Genomic DNA, 22,103 nt, shown 5'->3' with positions numbered 1-22,103 from the left:
AGCTGCAGATATTCTTTAGAGGGATACTGGAGACATATTTGGCAGAATTTCCTTCTTTTTGGTGTTGATAAGAAGGCTAGCTCGGTAGTAAGTGTTGGAGACTACATCAAGACTGCGTTGAAGTCCGATGAAGGTATAGCTAGGGAATGCAGCATCACTGAAGATGAGCTCTTCAGCCTGAAGACGTTTCAGGTTGAACAGGCTGCCATCAATATGATACTGCACAGCTACGGCATCAGGAGGTTGAAGGTCACGATGCGAAACCAAAGTGACGGCAACTAGGAACAAGTTGAAAATGACCGGAGCCAAGATGCATCCCTGCTTCACACCGACATTCACGGTGAAAGTGTTAGATTCTGCACCTGACATGATAACACGAGCACGGATGCCAGTATGAAACTGCTGGAGGACCGACAAGAAAGTAGGAGTGCAACCAAACTTCCAGAGAATGTTCCGTAAAACTCACAGTTCATGGGGTCGAAGGCCTTGGTTGGATCTATGAAAGCCAAATAGAGCCCACAATGCTGTTCATGGCACTTCTCCTGGAGGAGACGAGTAAACGAAAAATCATATCAGTGGTACTATGCTCTTAGCAGAAGCCACATTGTGATTCTGGGACGGTAAGATCGACAACAGTCCCCAGAAATTGGGTGAGGATGATCTTAGCCAATACTTTGCCGGCCACAAAGAGGAAAGAGATGCCTCCACTGTTGCCATAGTTAGTAGGGTTACCCTTATGTTTGTAGGCGAGGATGATGTTAGCATCCTTCCACTGCTGTAGGAGACACTTTGTTGACCAGCAATCCAGGATGAACCAGTGGAAATGCAGGAGGAGGTCACTTCCGCCACACTTGAGGATCTTAGCAGGTATGCTTTCGGGACCACCTACCTTGTTTTTTTTTAGGCTGTGAATGGCCTCCTTCAATTTGCTGAAGGATGGTGAGCTGTTCAACACAAGAATTAATGGCAGAATGGGCAGATCATCGACAATAGAGGAATCAGTGGCATTGATCTTATTAAGCAGTTCCGGCAGGTTTTCAGCCCATCTTTCCAGGATACCGCCCTTCTCTTTGATGAGAGCACGTTACTATGCACGTGGTGCACAGAGCGTTTCCTTGTGCCATGAATCATCTTTACTGTATCGTAGAAACCGTGGTTGTCGCCAAGGTCCACACGGCTTTGGATCTCTCTAGCCTTCTTCAGTGACCATTCATTCTCCATTTGATGCAATTCTCGCTGCATTATGGTATAGAGGGAGGAGAAACGCTCATGGTGTGTGGGAGGTGCTGGATTTCTAATAAGGGCACCATGAGTGGCATTTTTCTTACATATAAAGGGTCCAATGTCCCCTGTACAACCGTCGAGCCAGTCCTTGTGTCGCCTCTTAAAGTATGATGGATCGATTCTCAGGCACCATGAAAGGTAGTTGAGATTTCTTGCCATTCTTCCGTTGCTGCAGAGAGGGACTCGGCGATCGCATCACACAATTTGGCTGAGATTGCTGGATCCCATAGAGATCACAGGTCGAGTCGCCATTTTGGCTTCTGCCGACGGGCAGGTCAACGTACGTTTAGCCGGAGACTAGAGCAAATCAGGAGATGACCATGCATGGCACGAATCAAGAGCACATGATGCAGATCACAATCTTTGATGATGACGAAATTGATAAGGCGCCAGTGTTTGGACCGTGGGTGCGACCAGGGCATCTTGTACATGTCACGTAGCTGAAAGATAATGTTGATAATGATAAGATCCAGTTCTGCACAGAGGGACAGGAAGTTGGAGACCATTTCTATTTACGTTTCCGACTCCATGTCGGGACTCCTTGCCATATCTCATGGTTTTTGTCAACTCTGGCGTTAAAATTGCCCACTAGAATGATCTTATCGCTGCCTGGAGTGTTCCTGATGGTAGCCGTGAGGGTGTCATTTTTTTTTTTTTTTTTTTTTTTTTTTTTTACACAGAGATCACCACTTATCAAGGCCCGGAAGCCACTCAGGGATAAAGGTTATTGCAAGTACATTACGTTAGTGAGGAGATTTGATGAAGTGTTTACTTAAGGGGGCGGTTCATTAGGAATTTGTTAACATTAGACTTGAAGACATCCAAGTTGTAGTCCGGAGGGAAGCAGGCAGACGGAACAGAGTTCCACAGGCGTGCAGTTCTAAGAAAGAAGCTTTGTTCATGAAATCCGCGTTTTGATTTAGGCACAAATATAGAGTGGGGGAAATTTTTCACAGTGGATTCAGCTAGACGGGTGTTTTTCATGAAAGATTGGCGAGGGGGGACCAGGGATTGGAGTTCAGACGAGCACCTGCCATGAAAATAACGATAAAACAAGGATAGGCTTGCAACGTCTCTTCTGTGGGAGAGGGGTTGCAGGGTAGAGAAAAGGGCATCCCCCACTAAACCACGAAGTCTATTTTGTACTCTGTCAAGGCATGATAGGCTGTTTTTGGCAGCTCCTGCCCAGATATGGCAACAGTATTCCATCCTTGGCCGTACTTGGCTTTTATCTAGATAGAGAATTGCATCAGTAGTGAGATATCTTCTGGAGCGGTAGAAGGATCCCACCATCTTTCCAGCGACCTTGGCAACAGACTTGATGTACGTGTTCCATTTCAGATCAGGAGTAAAGGTCAAACCCAGAAGCTTGTCAAAACATGGGGCCTCACCCAGACGAGAGCCGTCCATCACAATTGATGCCAGATGATGTAAGGATAGGAGTTTGGTTTTGGATGCATTAAAGGTAACTGACATAATCACGTTTACTCACCGGTTCTTGTCAGATCACCAAAGTTAAGCAACGTTGAACCTGGCTAGTACCAGATGGGTGACCATTTGGGGATTCTAGGCGCGGTATGTGCTCTCCGCTTATCTCGGCATTGTTTTCAGTCGTCCTGAACCTCCACTTTCAACTGGTATTTAGCAACACCAACTCAAGAGAGGTGTGGTTGGAGATCGCACAACTCTTATCACAAAATAAAATTTCACGTGCAGGCACCTTTACAGTGGGTATCCATAGTCTGTTAAGACTGAAGGAAACTTTATATATATATATATATATATATATATATATATATATATATATATATATATATATATATATATATATATATATATTGTTTTGGAGACGCCCACTAATTAACATAGGTGGGTGAGTGAGATATATAAAGGTATCAATCACCAATACCGGGAGAGTTCGGCAATGACCGCCAAATAGGCAAGACGCCTATGTTGCCTCCAGTAAGACATGCAACACGCCACCTGCTGGAATATCTCCAACTGAAGTACATCTGAAGACATGTAAATATGTATATAACCTTTCTTCCTAATATATTATTGTATACCTTTACTTTCCGTGTTCTTGTTAATCATTTGTGCAGACACAACAGTGGCGACGGGAATTCTAAAAAAGACTTACGCAGGATAAAACCCACTAGTAAACACAACAGTGGTGTACGAAAAATACTTATTCAAGAAAGATTGAAAAAAAAAATCGTACTCGAAGAAAAAAAAATCTACTGTTGAACACAACAGTAACATCGAGGACATTGAAAAAGATTTACTCGGGAATTCACTGTTAGACACAGCAACAGTATTCGAAAAATAATTTACGCGGAAAGTTATCACTGTCGAAAAAAAACAAAAAAAAAACAAACAAAAAAAAAAACAAATGAAAGTAACTACAAAACTGTCAAACGAGATATCCGAGCACTGGATACTTGAAAGCAAAATACCAATAACCATTTCAAAGTGACTACGAAAGTCAAAGAAAAAAAACGATGTTTTCGCTAGTACACCGTGAATAATTTATGCAAATTGTCTTGAAGGAGAAAAGTGATATTTTTTTTCAGCTGTACCAAGAAAGGATTTAAAAAAAAAAGAATTCTTGTACGTAATCAAAAGTGAACGGATTAAGATAAAAAAATAAAATACATTTTTTTATCCCTCAATAGAAAAAGGGAAAAAGAAAGGTTCAACGCAAAAAATAATATATCGATAGAATTCGGTTGACACAAAAAAAAAAAGAAAAAAAAGCGAACCTTAAAACGGTTGTTCCTAGTTATTGTAAAAAGTGAATTAGTAAAATAGACTGATTTTTCTAATCCTTAAAAAAAAACAAGATGGAGGAATTTGCTAAAATAATGACACAGTTCATGCAGAATCAGCAGATCCTACAAAAAGAACAGCAAGCGCTACATGCAGAAAGAGATGAAAGACAAAATGAACGACTCATAAAATGCCTAGAAAGGCAGGAAGAAAGGTTTGCGCAGATGCAACTTGAACAGAAAGAACTGTTAGAAAGATCAACAGCTAATTCCATACAAGAAAGTAATAGAACCTTCTCCAACACAACAATTGTTAACAGAATAGATGTGTTCACATACCTACCGGAAGAAGATAACACTTTTGATGCATACTTCAAGAGGCATGAAGATATTTTCGAAACAGACTGCGAAAACTGGCCAAATGGAAAGAAAGTAAGTTTATTACTTCGAAAGTTTGGTACCAATGAACATTGCAAGGAGACCGAATCAGTTAGATTTCGCTGAGACCATAAAGCTTCTTAAGGAGTTATTCGGACTGAACATGTCTCTTTTCCACAAGAGATGGTCATGTATGAATCTTAAGAAAACTGAGGAGCAGGACTACCTGACATACGCGTCAGTAGTAAACAAAAACTGCGACAACTTCAAATTATCGGAACTCACGGTGGACGATTTCAAATACTTAATCTTTGCACAGGGTCTAGTATCCACAAAAAATTCAGAGATCTGAAGATGCGTTCTCTCAAAATTAGAGACAGAACAAGGCCTGACATTGCAGAAATTAGCAGAAGATTGCCAAAGGGCAGTATCACCAAAAAAAAAAAAAAAAGATTCCAGGGATTTAGAAGAAGCAGGAGTGGCGTACATTAGGAAAATTGAAAAACCTTTCAGAAACTCAGGACAAAGAAATTTTGAGACTAGTCAAAATTTAAAAAATACTCAAATTATAAATACTCAAATTATAATAACTACAGAAAACGAAATTACGATAATAGTCAATATAATAACTACAGAAAACGAAATTACGATAATAGTCAATATAATAACTACAGAAAACGAAATTACGATAATAGTCAATATAATAACTACAGAAAAAGAAATTACGATAATGATCAAAGGAATTATAAAAAGACAGTATCAGGTAATAATTGCAGAAGATGTGATGAAAAACATTTGGAAAAGGATTGTCCTTACAAAAATATCAGGTGCTACAATTGCGATAAAGTTGGACATAAGAGTGTTTGCTGCAGAACAAAAAATAGAGTACACCAAATGAGAACAAACGGCAAAGGGAAAAATAATTTACGAAAATATGTATCAGTAAATATTTTCGACAAACAAGTGAAATTTCAGCTTGACTCTAGATCGGTTTTGTTGTTAATAAACGCCAACACTTGGGAAAAGCTGGGTAAACCGACTCTTCAAAAGTCAAGTAAAGGTGCACGAACAGTGACAGGAGACGAAATAAAATTCGAAGGAGAGGTCATCCTGTCCATTAATTTAAATGGCACGACTAAGAAATTTAAAATCTTTGTAATTAAAGAAAACGAGAACTTACTGGGAATTGACTAGATTGAAAAATTCAATCTTTGGGATAAACCAATGGACGCTTTTTGTAGAAAAATAACCAGTTGCACCACAACATCAGAAAATATTAAAAACAGTCTAAAAAAAGAAATTCCCAGAAATATTTACTACTGGACTGGGAAGATGCGATAAATTTAAGGCTTTGTTCGAGCTAAAAAAGGGATGCAACATCGGTGTTTAAGAAAAAAACGGAACGTACCGTTCGCCAGTTTAGACAAAATAAATAGCGAGCTAGATAGACTCGAAAAAACAGGCATCGAAAATCGAAAATAGCGTCTGGGCAGCCCTTACGGTGTATGTAAAAAAAAAAAAAAAAAAAAAAAAAGTCGGAACAAATTCGAGTCTGTGCAGACTTTTCTCATGAGGAAAAAAACATGGTGGCGAATATAATAAAAGAATTACGAGTCACGTTAACCGATATAAAAAGGGAGGCTGAAAATGACGACGTCATCACAGACATAAAGAAAAAAATAAGGGAAAATTATGAAAAAATGCAAAGCATATTTTCCGTATGCAATGATGTTTTATGTTATAGTGAAAGAGTTGTTATCCTGAAAACCTTGCAGAAAAAGATCTTACCTGATTTTCATACAGGAAACCTGGGTATAAATAGGATGAAGGCACTTATGCGGAGTTACGTTTACTGGCGTAACATGGATGTGGATATTGCACTAATAGTAAACAAGTGTAAAGGTTGTGCATTAGCCGCAAAGGCACCACTGATAGTCCATAAACCTTGGAAAAATACTGACCATCCATGGTCACGCATTCATATAGACTTTGCTGGACCGACCGAAGGACAATACTACCTAATCGTAGTAGATACTTTTTCCAGATGGCCTGAAGTAAAGCGTTTCAAGAACTCGACGACAAATAACACAATAAGTTTTCTGCATGAAACATTTGCACGTTTTGGTGTGCCAGACATTATAGTAACAGATAGCGGAACACAATTTACATCAAGTGATTTCAAGGACTTTTGTGACACTTTTCAGGTAAAACATATAACTACACCACCGTTCCAGATCAAATGGATTAGTGGAAAGGTTCGTAGACACGATAAAACGTGCACTTAGAAAATCAATAGGGACCCCGACGGATAAATCATTACAACAATTCCTGCAAATATACAGGATAACTAAGAACCTAAATACACCGTCGAAAATATCGCCCGCAGAATTAATGTTTGCTAGAAAAATAAAATCACCATTTGATAAATACCAAAGTAAGCAATCGTCCATCAAACTACGCACACATCACGTAAAAGGTTTAAACCTGGTGATCGTGTATATTTTAAATGTATGAAAAATATTTCATATTGGGAGTTTGGTACAGTAGATAAACATATCGGCGACTTGGTCTACGTGATAAAAGGTCCAAAGGGGATACACAAAAGACATCAAAATCAATTGAGAAAACATCAGATAAAAGACAACGAACATGACAAACCTGATGAAAAGGAAGATCCGATTGATATACTATACGGAGCGTTTGATATTGAACCACCACAAACCATGCCCGAACCGAGACGATCGGGAAGGAAAAGAAAGTTTACAGAACCAATTATAATGAACCCCAAGAGAAAAAGATATTGAAATCTACACGACTTCAAATCTTGGGAGGGGGGTGTTGTGGAGACGCCCACTAATTAACATAGGTGGGTGAGTGAGATATATAAAGGTATCAATCACCAATACCGGGAGAGTTCGGCAACGACCGCCAAATAGGCAAGACGCCTATGTTGCCTCCAGTAAGACATGCAACACGTCACCTGCCGGAATATCTCCAACTGAAGTATATCTGAAGGCATGTAAATATGTATATAACTTTTCTTCCTAATATATTATTGTTATACCTTTACTTTCCGTGTTCTTGTTAATTATTTGTGCAGACACAACATATATATATATATATATATATATATATATATATATATATATATATATGCAGGGCGGTACAACAAATTTGTCACCCAAAAGAAAACAACACTATAGCTTTATTTTAAAACTTTTATTGACAAAATTAATTCAGGTAACTTATGTCGTTGAGCTGACATCTATTTAATGTAACTGCATTCAGCCTCAATCACCGTCTCAGTAAGGGTCTGAAATTTGGAACATGCCTTTTACACAAGTGGCGGCGGGAGCTCAGCGAATACTCGGCGGATGGCAGCGATCAGGCTGGCTTTGGTGTTGTGGGAAGTCATGTAGGTGATGTTCTTGATGTATAATCAAAGTAGTTCACCGTGTTCGGGTGGGGGAGGAGGCAGGCCAATGAGAGAAGAGTACAAAGTCGTAGCACTCCTGAAGCCAAGCCTCGTCTCTTTGAACATGTGGGCTGGTGCCGAGTCCTGCTTCAACACCCAGGGTCTGCCGGTGGCCATCTGATTGCACCAGGGGATCACTTTATTCTTGAGCCCAGCCAGGTACACTAGGTTGACTTTCAAGCTGGCTTCGAAGATGTGAGGGAGCATGATAGGACCCTCACTTTAAACCACACCAAAGTCCATAATCATAGCCGAAACTTCATTGAGATGTAACCTTACGCGTTGAACCATCCGGATTTTCATTTTGAGGGTGCTGGCGATGGTCTTGTTGTCATAACAGATTGGTAGAGGGCATGCGTTGCACAGCGGCACATCTCCGATCTCGCTCGTTGAACATTGTGTCACTTTCTTACATGATAGAAAGCTCCTATCACTGTTGGGATTTGTACACAACTGGCCAACTAGTAAATGATCTGCAACAAAAAATATAAAACCGGTTTTCATCAAACGGAAATGGAATCATGTCGTCTTTTCTATGGCGACAATTTTCCACCCTGTATATATATATCAATAAGGACCCCGACGGATAAATCATTACAACAATATATATATATATATATATATATATATATATATATATATATATATATATATATATATATATATTTCACTACACCGATGAAGACTGAAGGATCGGTCGAAAATTATGTACTTGTAATAAAAGTTTTTAAATTTTTTTTATAATATTATTTTGTATTCCTGCACGTCACCAATTGAAAACGAATAAAGAAAAGATATAAGCTTTTATACTTTTCGTATTCTTTTTTATACATTTCCATTATATATATATATATATATATATATATATATATATATATATATATATATATATATATATATATATATATATATATATATGTATATATGTATGTATATGTGTGCATGTTTTTTATTTTACAATCTCAAGTATTGACTTAGTCCATTACAATTGTTTCTATGAACAGAGAATTTATTGTTTGCTTCGTCAGTCGGCAAAAGTCAAAATCTTTTTGACTTTTGCCGACTGACGAAGCAGACAATAAATTCTCTGTTCATGGAAACAATTGTAATGGACTAAGTCAATACTTGAGAGTGTAAAATAAAAACAAAAACAAAACATAAGCCTGAAGAGTCTTTGAGTGGATGAAACGCGAAATATTCAGTGTAGCTTAATCGCCATATATATTTTATAACTTACTAACTAGCTCTACCTACGTATTGAGCACTTTTGAAGTAAATACTTAAACTTTAAGTATTTACTTAAAAAGTGCTCAATACGTATAATACTCGCATGTACATGTCTCGGTTTCTTTCCGTTTTTTTTTTACTTCATTTTTTAAAGTAATTTAACCTTACTTTTAATACCGGGCAACGCCGGGCACATCTTCTAGTATATATATATATATATATATATATATATATATATATATATATATATATGTATATGAACAAATGATTAATAAAACATGTTAAAAAACATCTTGAAAAAGAATTAAAAACATATTTAATTTTAAAAAGGAAGCACAAGATAAGTGGATAGTCCTTAATCCGCGGAGTTTCGAAGAAATACTCTCCTTCTCATCAGAGGGCAGGAATTAGCAAAAAGCGGGATCGGATTTTGCATGTAAAAGTATTTAATGAAACAACAAGTAAGTCACAGATCTTACTTGGTTAAAAAAAGGGTGAGGTAAGGGGAATAGGAGGTAAAAGAAAAAATGATAAAAAGATTTCACATTAAATACTTTTACATGCAAAATCCGATCCCGCTTTTTGCTAATTCCTGCCCTCTGATGAGAAGGAGAGTATTTCTTCGAAACTCCGCGGATTAAGGACTATCCACTTATCTTGTGCTTCCTTTTTAAAATTAAATATGTTTTTATCTCTTTTTCAAGATGTTTTTTAACATGTTTTATTAATCATTTGTTCATATTATAAGCTCTATTTCTTTTTCGGTTTTATTGAGCTTTTACATCTGGTTGAGTTTACTTTACTTGTAAATATTAACTCTTTAATATTTATTATATATTTTAAGTTTACCATTTTGATTACCTTGGTAAACTTATTGTAATATATATATATATATATATAAACTACTTCATTTACTCACATAAAATTAATATACGAAAATATAGATTTATGCGTAAACTTTAAGCATTTACTTCAAAAGTGTTCAATACGTAGGTAGAGCTAGTTAGTAATTTATAAAATATATATGGCGATTAAGCTACACTGAATATTCGGCGTTTCATCCACTCTAGGATTCGTCTGGCGTCATCAATATAGTCGGATTCAATATTAAATGACATGGAAAAGGTTGATATGCCGCAAAACAAAACAACCAAACCAAACACCATGAATAAATATTTGAAAATATAAAGAACTTGAAGCATGAAACCTTTTATTAAAATGATCGGATATGGCATTAAATAAACCGGAAATGATTAAATTATTGATATGCCGTCAAACAAAACAATTAAACCAAACTCTCCTTCTCTCTCTATTTCTCTCTCTTTCTCTCTCTCCACCCCCACACATATATATATATATATATGTATAAGAACAAGTAGTTAATAAAACATGTTTATATATATATATATATATATATATATATATATATATATATTTCAACAGTCAAACAACGTCGAAACTCACAAGAGCCATGAAAGTCCGCAAAGATAAGAGCTGCAGTTTTATTGCAGAATGTGATTTTTTACAATTATTCTTTACAATGTAAGGATTTGTCCAAAAGTAGAGCGACCTGGGTGGACACCATTTTGGCTTTTGTGTAGAATGGGCTCTACTTTCGGGCGATTACGCTTTAGAAGAAACTTGTTGTAGATTTTCGTTGCTATAGGAAGCAACGAAATACCGCGACAATTTGTAGGTAGTGTCAAATCACCCTTTTTGGGAATGGACAAAACCTCCTTGGTAATCCCACAAATCTGCCAGACCAAAAGTTCAAATTAGTAGTTCCTTGACCATACCAACAAGAGAGTACACCATTACAGAGTTAAAATGTGTTCTTAAGAAGACAATGATTAAAGCTCTTGGTCCAGAAAAAATTCCAGCCATCTTGTGGAAGGACCCTATCTTTCATGCATTACTTCTGGACCTGTGTAACTATGCAAAGACCAGCCATATTTCACCAACCACTCGGCTATGATTCAACATAAAAAATCATTCTAACACTCCGGTAGGTATCTCACTGCCGATGCAATCCTCTGTTTAAGAGACAAGTATGTTCTAAAATGGAGCGCTGTTGCCACGTCTGGGCAGGAGCTGCTCGGTGTGGCCTATTTTGCAATGATAGAGTTCCAAACTGTGTATAGGTTCAATCAGCAGGGGAATGTGAATTTGATATATCTATGCTAAAAGGAGTTTTAGATTTAATCGTGATTATTCAGTTATAAAAATGTTTCTGGTTCTCTCTCTCTTCTGATCTTGAGCACGTGGTGCAATGGGGAAAAAGGTGACTGGCTATTTTAATGCGGTGAAAACCAAGCTTCTCTCTTTTCTACATAATCGCTCTGACACCCATCAGCCCCCCCCAATTGAAATGAATCGTTCTCGTTTTGGGGAAGCATGGTATCTTGACAGGCTTCTGGGACTGACCTTCACTCCTGATCTGAAATGGAACACATGCATCAAATCTGTTGCCAATATCACTGGAGAATGGTTGGATCATTCTATCGCTCCAGAAGGTATCTCACTGCTGATGCAATCCTCTATCTGTTTACGAGACAAGTATGTCCTAAAATGGAGTACTGCTGCCATATCTGGTCAGGAGCTGCTTGGTTCGGCTTATCTTGCCTTGATAAAGTTCAAAACCAGCTTCGAAAGCTAGTAGGTGATGCCCTTTCTCTTCTCTGCAATCTCTTTCCCACAAAAGAGACATTACGAGCCTACTAAGGGGACATTTATTTAACACACCATGGACTTTCTAAACTTTTTTTTTATTCGCCCACACTCACGAACGTATTCCATGACTAACACCTTTCTCTTCTATTCTGTTTTATTTGCAGTAAAATTACAATAAAATAAAAACGTCATCTCTCACAAACGACCTGGTGTTTGCTTAGCCTGTAAAATGCCAGCAGAAAATGCAGAAAAGAAAAGACAAGCATAATTTTGTAGGTCGCTCGGTGAACATCGTATGCCATTAATTTGCATATGTACACAATTGGTAACTGTTAAAAGGGACAAATTCTAAAGCATAGGGGTCGAGTAGAGTTTTTTTGTTGAACAGCTTAGAACGAGAACGAACGGTGGAAGATAATATCGAATACACGAGGATTTATTGCAAGTTGAGGAAAGTAAGGAAAAAAAGCTTTCGTGCGTTGCATTGACAAGAGGACATTTTGACACTGCCATTTTTTTGTTGTTGTTTTGTGCTCATTACGTTTTATAGTAAACAAAGACGCCTCCCTCCACCGATCGTTTTAAGTACGAGAAACGGATTTCGTTGCATTTCAATAACTCTGCTGATCAAGAAAGTAACACCACAGCTTTGTTTTTGTGTTCTTTCAACAACTTTCACAATTTTAATTCAGTTCATTCAGTCAAGCAAAGCTAAGTTGTTTGTGAATAATCGCATAAAATTCAGAAATTTTTTAAAAGAAAAAACAAAACAAAAAACAAACAAAAACAAAAACGAAACAAAAAACGAAACACATACATTACGACGAAATCTGAAAAAGAACATATTGAAAAGCACAGTGATGTGCAGAAAAAATTTCCATGGCAGATGCACAAGTAAACAAACAAAAACGGCAAAAAAAATCCATTTTTAAAACAAGATGTGTCGTAGAACGGAAGAAAGACCAAAACCTCTTTACTAGGCTTTACCGAACTAATTTCACAGCCAATAATAAACGTAAGAGCAAATAGTAGACGTAAGAGCAGGTAGCAGCAGTAACCGCAGGAACTGTTAGTAACGAAATGTTGAAGAAGAAAAAACTCAGCCCTTTTAAAAAGGAACGTGTGCAAAATCACATGCCATGGAAACTTTTACTTTAACGGAAATATAACACAAGAGTAAAAGGGGAAGGCGCTTAGGCACCACTAGCACCCTACTTTTCACGTCCCTGAAAAGCATAGTCAAAAAGAGACGTGAAACCAAAACTGAATGTAAATAATTGGGAGTAGAAGCATCAGTAAATGTTGTTTTATGCATCGGCTCTCTATTAGGCAAAATTGCAAATCAGTAATTTTTTCAATCAGTCTCAGCTCTAGAAATATTTACTTTTGAATCTCGCGTCTAGTATAAAAACCAAAACACAGCATTTTCACATGACACAATGCTGATTAGGTCTTTTGGGGGTCAAAGGCGTGCGACAGACCCAACAGAAACACACAAAACTAAACATATACAAACTGCAAACCGGACGCATACGCGGAGTTAATATACACACTTCCTCACTAGAAAAACTAAATAATATACATACACATCTCCCATGTCTATCCTATTTACACATACTGTAACGTGTAAGCACACACAACGCTGTCGAAATGAACATGTTTACTTAACATGAACAGCAGCAGTGAATGTTGTTGTTAAGTTTCAACTCTCGGTTGGACAGAATTCCCAATCAGCAATCTCTTTTAGCCAGCAACAGAAGCAAGGATATTCACTGCTGAACATTTTCGTTCACTTTAAAGAATTAAACCCAATATTTTTTGCCCTCTCCTGCCATCTCCTTCCCCTTTTCTTGCAGAGACAAGAAAAGTATGTACGACATATCCTGCCTTTTGGAACCGAAAACCTTCGACATACGAAGTGAGAGATACATACAAACAACTAAACACAGCGACAGCATATACACGCTGTTAAACGAACACATGTACAAAGTTATTCCATGAACTCTCTCATTAACAACATAAGCGCGTTAATATACACATACATCAACGATTCCTATCACATTTACACACACCGTGTATACACAGGGGCGATAGCAGAAATGAATATATCTGCTCAATTTTTCGTAACAACAAAACAACTCTTCTTTCACCTCGAACGTTCTTGGGATATCTTGAATTCTTAATTTTTACCAAACTTTCGTTTTTGATTGTTTGAAAAAGTTAATAAAAATTAATTAATACTGCATGAACAGACGTTATCATTCTTTCTGATTGGTAATACTGTAGTGAAAATTGAGTGTTACTGTAGTCACGGAGATGGACTGCATGTGCGAACTCGAAACCCGAGCAATGGGGGACGAGTAGGCGACGAATCAGCAAGTTCGATTGCGCATTAATTTGCATAAATGAGATAATATAAGGCTGGGAGATAAGATGTTTGAGGGGGTCGAGCCATTGAGTTCTCGAGAACCGGATGGAACCTGGTTAGAGTGGAGAGTGTCACTGAGAATCGAGTCTAGGTTTTCTCTTTTTCGATTAGAAGCTATTTCGGCCACATTGGCTCCATATTAAAAGCAGAAAAAGCTCCCTATCTCGTTCGTGTAGACAAAAAAAAAAAAAGTCCGACTCACTTCATATCTTCAACCTTCGCAGTTTGACACGACTCATTCAATTCTCTCTTTGACAATACTTTTCAATTTTCAACGCGACTTTTAATTTTTCAGGTTCGACACGAATCATTTAAAATTTCCCATTGAAATAGGACTTCTATACATATAAGTCATCCGAATCGCATTTCAAGTTCTTTTAACGACGATAGTTAAAGAACTCCAACGAATGCCAGTGGGATTAACAAACAAAAAGACAAAAGTGGGATTGTCAGCCACATCAATGTAGCGGAATTAGATGCGATAATCAAAGGGATCAATCTGGCTTTGAAATGGGGACTGCGTGACATCTGCATCAAAACAGACTCTGCCACTGTGTTTGCTTGACTAAAGTCCCTCATTTCAAGCGAAAAACGGATAAGAACTGCTTGACCCCCCTCAAACATCTTTACTGTTTGCCTTATATTATCTCATTTATGCAAATTAATGCGCGATCGAACCTGCTGATTAATCGCCTACTCGTCTCCCATCACTCGGGTTTCGAGTTCGCACATGCAGCCCATCCCCGTGACTGCAGTCAAATTCAATTTTCACTACTAGCTTCAAAAGAGTACAAAGCCATGTACAGCGTGGAACAATAAAATTGTCGCCATAGGAAAGACGACATGATTCCATTTCCGTTTGATGAAAACCGATTTTCTTTTTTTGCTACAGATCATTTACTAGTTAGCCAGTTGTGCACAAATCCCAAGAGCGACATGCGCCTTCTATCATGTCTGAAAGTGACACAATGTTCAACGGGCTAGATCAGAGATGCGCCACTGTAGAACTCATGCTCTCTACTGATCCAAGTTATTACAACAGGACCATCGCCAGCACCCTTAAAATGAATCGCTGGATTGGCACGAATAACATGGACGTGCCTAAAATGAAAACAAAGTTTCTGGCCACAGTTATGGTCTTTGGTGTGGTTTCAAGTGAGGGCCACCTTACATCTTCGAAGTCAGCTTGAAAGTCAACCACAAAGTGTACCTGGATGTGTTGACGAGTGTGGTGATCCCCTGGTGCAATCAGGTGGCCGCTGGCAGACTCTAAGTTTGGCAGCGACTTCGTGCCAGTCCACAAATCCAAAGAAACCCAGGCTTGGTTTTAGAAATGCTACGACTTCATACTCTTCTCTCACTGGCCCTATTCTCCACCGACCTGAACTGCTGGACTACTTCGTTTGGTCATATGTTGAGAACATCACCGACATGACCTCTCATAACACCAAAGCAAGCCTGATCGCTGCCATCTGCCAAGTCTTTGCTGAGCTCCCACCGGGGCTTGTAGAAAAGGCATGCTCCCAGTTTCAGTCCCATATCGAGGTGGTGATTGAGGCTGAAAGCGGCTACATTGAATAGATGTCAGCTCTGCTATATAATCAAGTTACCTGAATTTATTTTTTTCAATAAAAGTTTTAAAATAAAGCTGTCGTGTTGTTTTCTGTAGGGCGACAAATTTATCGTTCCATCCTGTAGATATTTTTTCAAGATATATTAAACAGTGGTTTTAAAATAGTTTTGCACAGGTATGATTTTTTTTATTTTTTACTTTCATTAAGAGTTGTACGTCTTCGTTTACAAAACCATTCGGCGGAAGTGACGTCAGACAAATTTTAAGGTACGGATGACCAACACTGTATAAAATGCATCTCTTTTTAAGCAAATATAAAAATAGAAGTTTTATTTAAACAGTTGTTATTTGAGCTTTTATTTTAAGATGTACGACAGAACAGTATAATATGATTTAGGAACAATTCATTTTAAAAATGGATAAATTTGATTTGATGATTGCATATTTTAATATAATTCAACTATGTTTTTTTACTCACGTTCAACCCAATCAAGACATATCGTTAATTGGACGTAAGGAGCTACTATTTGGAACCATGCCAAGGAAAGATTAACAAGATGTTGGTTTACGTTACATTTAAACTTCTGCATAGCAATATAGTCAGGGAAGCAGGCAGCAGGAAAGAAATTCCAAAGACAAGCTGTTTGCTGGAAGAAACTATTAAAGTAGAAACCTTTCTGACATTTAAGGATCTCAAAAATGATGGGATGTGATTTAGTTGCTAAGCAGGTTTGTCGAGGAAATGTATGTCAAGGACGCACAAGCACAACAAGTTCATCAGAGCACATTTCATTAAAAACTCTTGTAAAACATGCACAGGGATGTAACATTGTGGCGATGGGACAGGGGTTGGAGCTTAGTTGACAATATGGGATTTATTAGATTGAAAACTTTTTTTGAACCCTATCCAAGAGGGTGAGACATGTGGTAGATGCACCAACCCAGATGTGACAGCAACACTTATTAATTAACATATCAGGCTGACAAGAAAGTTCTTGCAGTTTTTAACTTTTAAATTAAGATGAACATATCTCGACTCAAACAAAATTTTATTGATTGAAATTAGAATTAACACACTTTATCCAACACAAAACAAGTGTAGTTGTGCCAGTAACGTAAACATCTTGCGTTCTGGTGGGGATGAAGTCACTGAAGGCGTTTTGATATCATTTAGGATTTTGAAGCATTTCTCACGCAGAAAGTTGTCGAGATACTTGAAAAATTGGTAGTCGGTAGGTGAGATGTCTGGAGAGTATGGCAGATGAAGCATAGTTTTGTAGCCCAATTCGTTCGACTTCTGCAGGGTTAGGTTAACAATGTGCGGTCAGGCGAAGAATTAGGCTTTTTCTGTTGACTAATGCTGGGTGTTGTCGAAGTTTCTGATGCATTTCATCCATTTGTTGACAGTACTTATTTATCGTAATGCTTTCGACTGCATTAAAAAAACCTGTAATGGATGAGACCGGTAGCAGACCACCAAACAGTAAACATGACCTTCTTTTGCTGCAATTCTGTTTTCGGGAAATATCATGGAACTTCTGTTGGCATCTAACCACTGAGCTGAACATCGCCGGTTGTTGTAAAGAACCCACTTTTCATTGCAAGACACAACCCGGTCAAAAAACGGGTCGTTCGCGTTCAATTTATCAAGCTTTTTGTCTTTTCAATCTGTCGCAAGTGGCTGAAAATCGTTGTATATGTCACGTGTAATTCAGAATTGTGCATATGTTGGCTTCGACGATGGCTCTTAATTCACCGTTGTTAACATCCGATGGCCGACCACGACGTTCATCTTTAAGACTCTCATCGCTGCCATTTCTTAAAACCACCATTGTGCTATGCATTCAGTAATGGTTCCTGGGACAAGCACTTTGTTGATATCATGAGTTGTTTCAGCAGCTTTTCGGCCTAGCTTGAATTGAAATAAGTAAATTGTGGGAATTTGTTTTTTCTCCATCTTGTATTCAACGTTATGAAAAGAAGACATAATTGTTTTAAATCGATTGTAATTTAAATGATTAGATAGATATAAAACAAAACAAAACCGTTGTTTAAAATGATATATAAAGTAAAGGTATTATAACGAAAACTTATTTGAAAATACATCATTTTAAATCACAATTAGAAATTCCGCATTCAACCTAATATTTCATGCATCTCATGCTTATCACAACATCCCGCTGTTTAAGCTGAATCACTAGTGTGTATTTGTAACGATACTGCAACAAACAGTTGGTCGGTTTGTTGATACATGCTACAGGGTTCTCATAATCGCAAGTGGCTGAAATGTTGAATCTTAAGAAAAAAAAAAAAAAAAAATGAAAATGTCATCTGTTGAATAGTGACAGACTGACAGGTTGGATAATGTAACGTTGTCTTGGAACCAACACGTTGTAGTTTCCAGTCGCAAAATAGACAAAGAACAGAAAAGAACTTCCAACTCGCTTTTTGTTTTGTTGTACAACATTTCTTTGCTCATTCTCTCGTTACTTCTGTAACGTCTCTAACGTGATCGATTTCTCATACGTGCTCTCGAACGTCAAGCACGTCTCTAACGTGACCATGAACGTCTTTTCCCGTGATCTCCTCTTTAAAGTCGTTATCTTTCCCTACCGATGACGTCATTTTACATGCATTTGCATATGCGTGCCCTCGCTATGTTACAACAGAAACTCTTACGGTGATAATTTAAAAACGATATTTTAAAATAGAAAGTTGATTTTGGCTTTACTTACGTTAGCTCCGTAACTCTTGCTTCCCTTATTTTAAACACTTATTGAATATTTTGGAGTCTGTGTGTGTTACGATGTGTAAAGCCTCGCTCTGTAGACAGAAAGAGCTCTTCCACAAATTAGAGTTATTTAAAATGCTCTTAATATATATATATATATATATATATATATATATATATATATATATATATATATATATATATATATATATGAATGGAAATGCATAAAAAAGAATACGAAAAGTATAAAATCTTATAACTTTTCTTTATTCGTTTTCAATTGATGACGTGTAGGAATACAAAATAATATTATGAAAAAAAATTAAAAAACTTTTTTTTATAAGTATATATAGACCCGTAAAACAAATAATAAATAAAGTCAAGAACACATGACAATTATCTCCCCTTAAAAACTTGTAATAGAAATATTCTCTCTCTATATATAAACTGTAGCGTCTTTAAATCAAAAATACGCTAACGGAAACAATTTATTGCACGAGCATCGCCCTTTTAAAATTCATCATTCAATAAAATAAAAAGCTATAGCAAACATCTAAATGACTACTTTAAACACAGTTCCTGATTTCAAAAAAAGAAAAATTAAAAGGTAACTATCTCTATATATTTTTAAAGCAAATTTATTATGTAAATTCAAAAATATATATTTTTCTCTACTTATTTCTATCTCTAACCCATATTAATTTTCTTATAAATTTTAAATCCAAACCTTTTATTTCAATTTTTTCAGATTCATCTGCCTTACTTTTAATGCTAGGTTTATTTATGGTGTCTTTTAAATTCAATAAAAACCCTCCTAAATTTGCTGATGAGGAGACCTTGCTTACCAAAAAACTATATATAATTGTTCTACATAACTTCATGTATACCACAATAAAAAGCACGGATTTCCGAAACGATCGTACAGATAATTGATTTTGTTGTTGTTCCTTCTTATGAAACTGATTTTTAATTTAATTAAAATTTGATTTTTAAATTTTAAAAATGTTTTAAATTTTTAAATTTTAAATTATAAATCACATTACTTAATATTGAATTAGCTCTAGGACATTTAACTATCGAGCTTATTATATATCTAAATTACAACGAGCACTTTCTATTTCCTGTATTTTAATTAAACTAGTAATTTCACTGTTACATTAAAATACACTCAGCTCTTTAGACTATTGTTCTAATCTCCTTTAAATTATATACATATATATATATATATATATACACACACACACACACACACACACACACATATATATATATATATATATATATATATATATATATCAGCAAAAGTACCCGTATAGTATTTGTATATATATATATATATATATATATATATATATATATATATATATATATATATATATATATATATATACTAGCAATCGGTGCCCGGCGTTGCCCAGGTGTTTTGAAGTGTTTGCTTAGGAAAAAAAAAAGGTCAATTTTTTAAAACTTTTACCCCTATTATGACCTCGTAACATTTATTGTTTAGGGATCAAGTAAAGTTAATAAGTTAGATCCATGTCCAAGGAATCTATATATATAAAATATCACGTGTTCAGACCTTAAATTGTAGGAGAAGTTTGGTAGAGTTCTCAAAGGTCTAATTGTTGAATATTGACCACTTAATCGCCAAATTTCTGTCGAAAACCTATCACGTCGATGTTCCCAAATCTCAGTACCCTGTATATCAAATTTCGAATCTGTAGGCTTAAAATTGACAGAGTTTTAACGTAGGGAAATGCACACAGACGCACCGACACAGACAGACACCATCACTTATACATATATATAAACATAAACATCATATATATAAAGATAATAGTACGCCATATATATAACAAAAGAGCATTATTTACTGAAGTGAAAGGAAAACCCGGGGGAAATTTACCCATAAATAAATCTATATTTTTTTGTGTGTATTGATAGTCTGGTACTTATACAGTTTAGTGACGACATTAAAAAATGGAAATATTGAAAAAAAAATTTTATTGTACGTAACTGTTATAGACTGAAGTTCTCCGAAAAAAATTTCACTTCATTTGATCAAGTAGTTTTATTTTTTTTTTACAGCGAAAAACAATGATTTATCACGGCTACGTCAACGTGGCCATTTTGGAAATGTTATTGCAGGCCCAGGAATTCCCCAAGGGCAGGTAACTGCCGTACATAGCAGAATACCTGCATTTTAGGCCAATCTAGCCCTTTCCCCCCCCCACCAGAATGAGATTTTTTTTTTTTTTTTTTTGCGAAGACAGATGCCATTTTTGGGGTGTTTTTTTTTTTTTTTTAATTTGTAACAGAAGTAAATAAACGAAGTTTCGAAGTTATCCATGCGTGTCCAACTGAGCATGTTTCGAAAATAATCTCGTATAAAAATTCCTCAATTCTTTGCATTCTTCAATTTCTTTGCATATTCAATAGTATTCTTATTTATAAAAAAAAAAATACGCAAAAAGATTGCAGATTAAAAAAAAAAAAAACGTAAAAAAATTTCAGATGTGTTGTGCGCATCTCAATATGGCGAGAAAAAAAAAGGCTAGATTGCGAAATTTGGCCTAAAATGGAGGTATTCTGCTAGGTACATTTCCAAAATGGCCACGTTGACGTCGTCGTGATAAATAATTGTTTTTCGCTGTAAGAATTTTTTTTCGGAGAACTTCAGTCTATAACAGTTACGGACAATAAAATTTTTTTTCAATATTTCCATTTTTTAATGTCGTCACTAAACTGTATAAGTGTCGATAGTCTTATCAACACCCCTTTTTTCTATTTATTTATAAAGAAAATACAACTTTATACAAATTCCCTATTAGTTTTTTTTTTCGGTTCTCTTATACGATGATCATCTTTATTTAACTATTACGTGTAATTATATTCATACAGATATTCTATATGATTTATATTTGCGTAATATTTGCGTAGAAATGAAGAAAATCAAATTTACTGTGTATTTATCGTGTTGCCATAACAACGTGACGTAGCCAAGGACGGTAGTGGACGTGAGTGTGTGTGCGTGTGTGCGCGTGTTTTCGTGCTGTATTGTTTGTAGTAGTAGTAGTACTAATAATCTGGCCAGCGTTTGCTTTCTTGTGTTAATGGCGGACGTTGAGTCAGAGGTTGGATTGTGATGTCTGTAACTTTCGTATTTTTCTAATTTGTAAATGGCAAGTTAGAAAAAAATTAAACCCTTCCAAGATGGACAATAAATAAGACCAAAATATTTTATGGTAAAGATAAGAGCGTAAGAACTATACTTTTTTAGGAGATGTGATTATTGGATTAACCAATCAGAAATCGTCTGTGGCACACACATCTCTGTTTTTATAGATATATAGATATATATATATATTAGCAAAAGTACCCGTCGTTGACTAGGTTCAAAAACAGCCTACAGAAAATGGACTCTGATTTATGAAAGTATGATAGGTTATGAAAAGGAAGGGTTTTAAATTTGGGTTGAATTTGGGGGTGTTAAAACCAAAGGAAAATATGATGAAAGTAAAAATAAAATAGATAAACCCCATAATTTATTATACCATATCTTTCCACAC

At 36.2% G+C, this 22,103-nt stretch overlaps 1 protein-coding gene across 1 annotated transcript; it reads right to left on the bottom strand.

Moving 5' to 3' along the window:
* Window positions 1–589: 589 nt before the first annotated feature.
* On the bottom strand, window positions 590–1,242 carry LOC145259260 (uncharacterized). The gene is made up of 2 exons (XM_080117096.1): window positions 1,152–1,242; window positions 590–1,068 (listed from the first exon to the last, which is right to left on the bottom strand). The coding sequence occupies exons 1-2, from the start codon at window positions 1,240–1,242 to the stop codon at window positions 590–592; spliced, it is 570 nt and encodes a 189-aa protein (XP_079973222.1).
* Between the last annotated feature and the right edge of the window lie 20,861 nt (window positions 1,243–22,103).

This window comes from Euprymna scolopes, chromosome 34 (assembly GCF_053919585.1).
Source record: "Euprymna scolopes isolate OS-2025 chromosome 34, ASM5391958v1, whole genome shotgun sequence".
NCBI classification, from domain to species: Eukaryota; Metazoa; Mollusca; class Cephalopoda; order Sepiida; family Sepiolidae; genus Euprymna; species Euprymna scolopes.
This window is presented reverse-complemented; position numbering and strand designations above follow the sequence as displayed.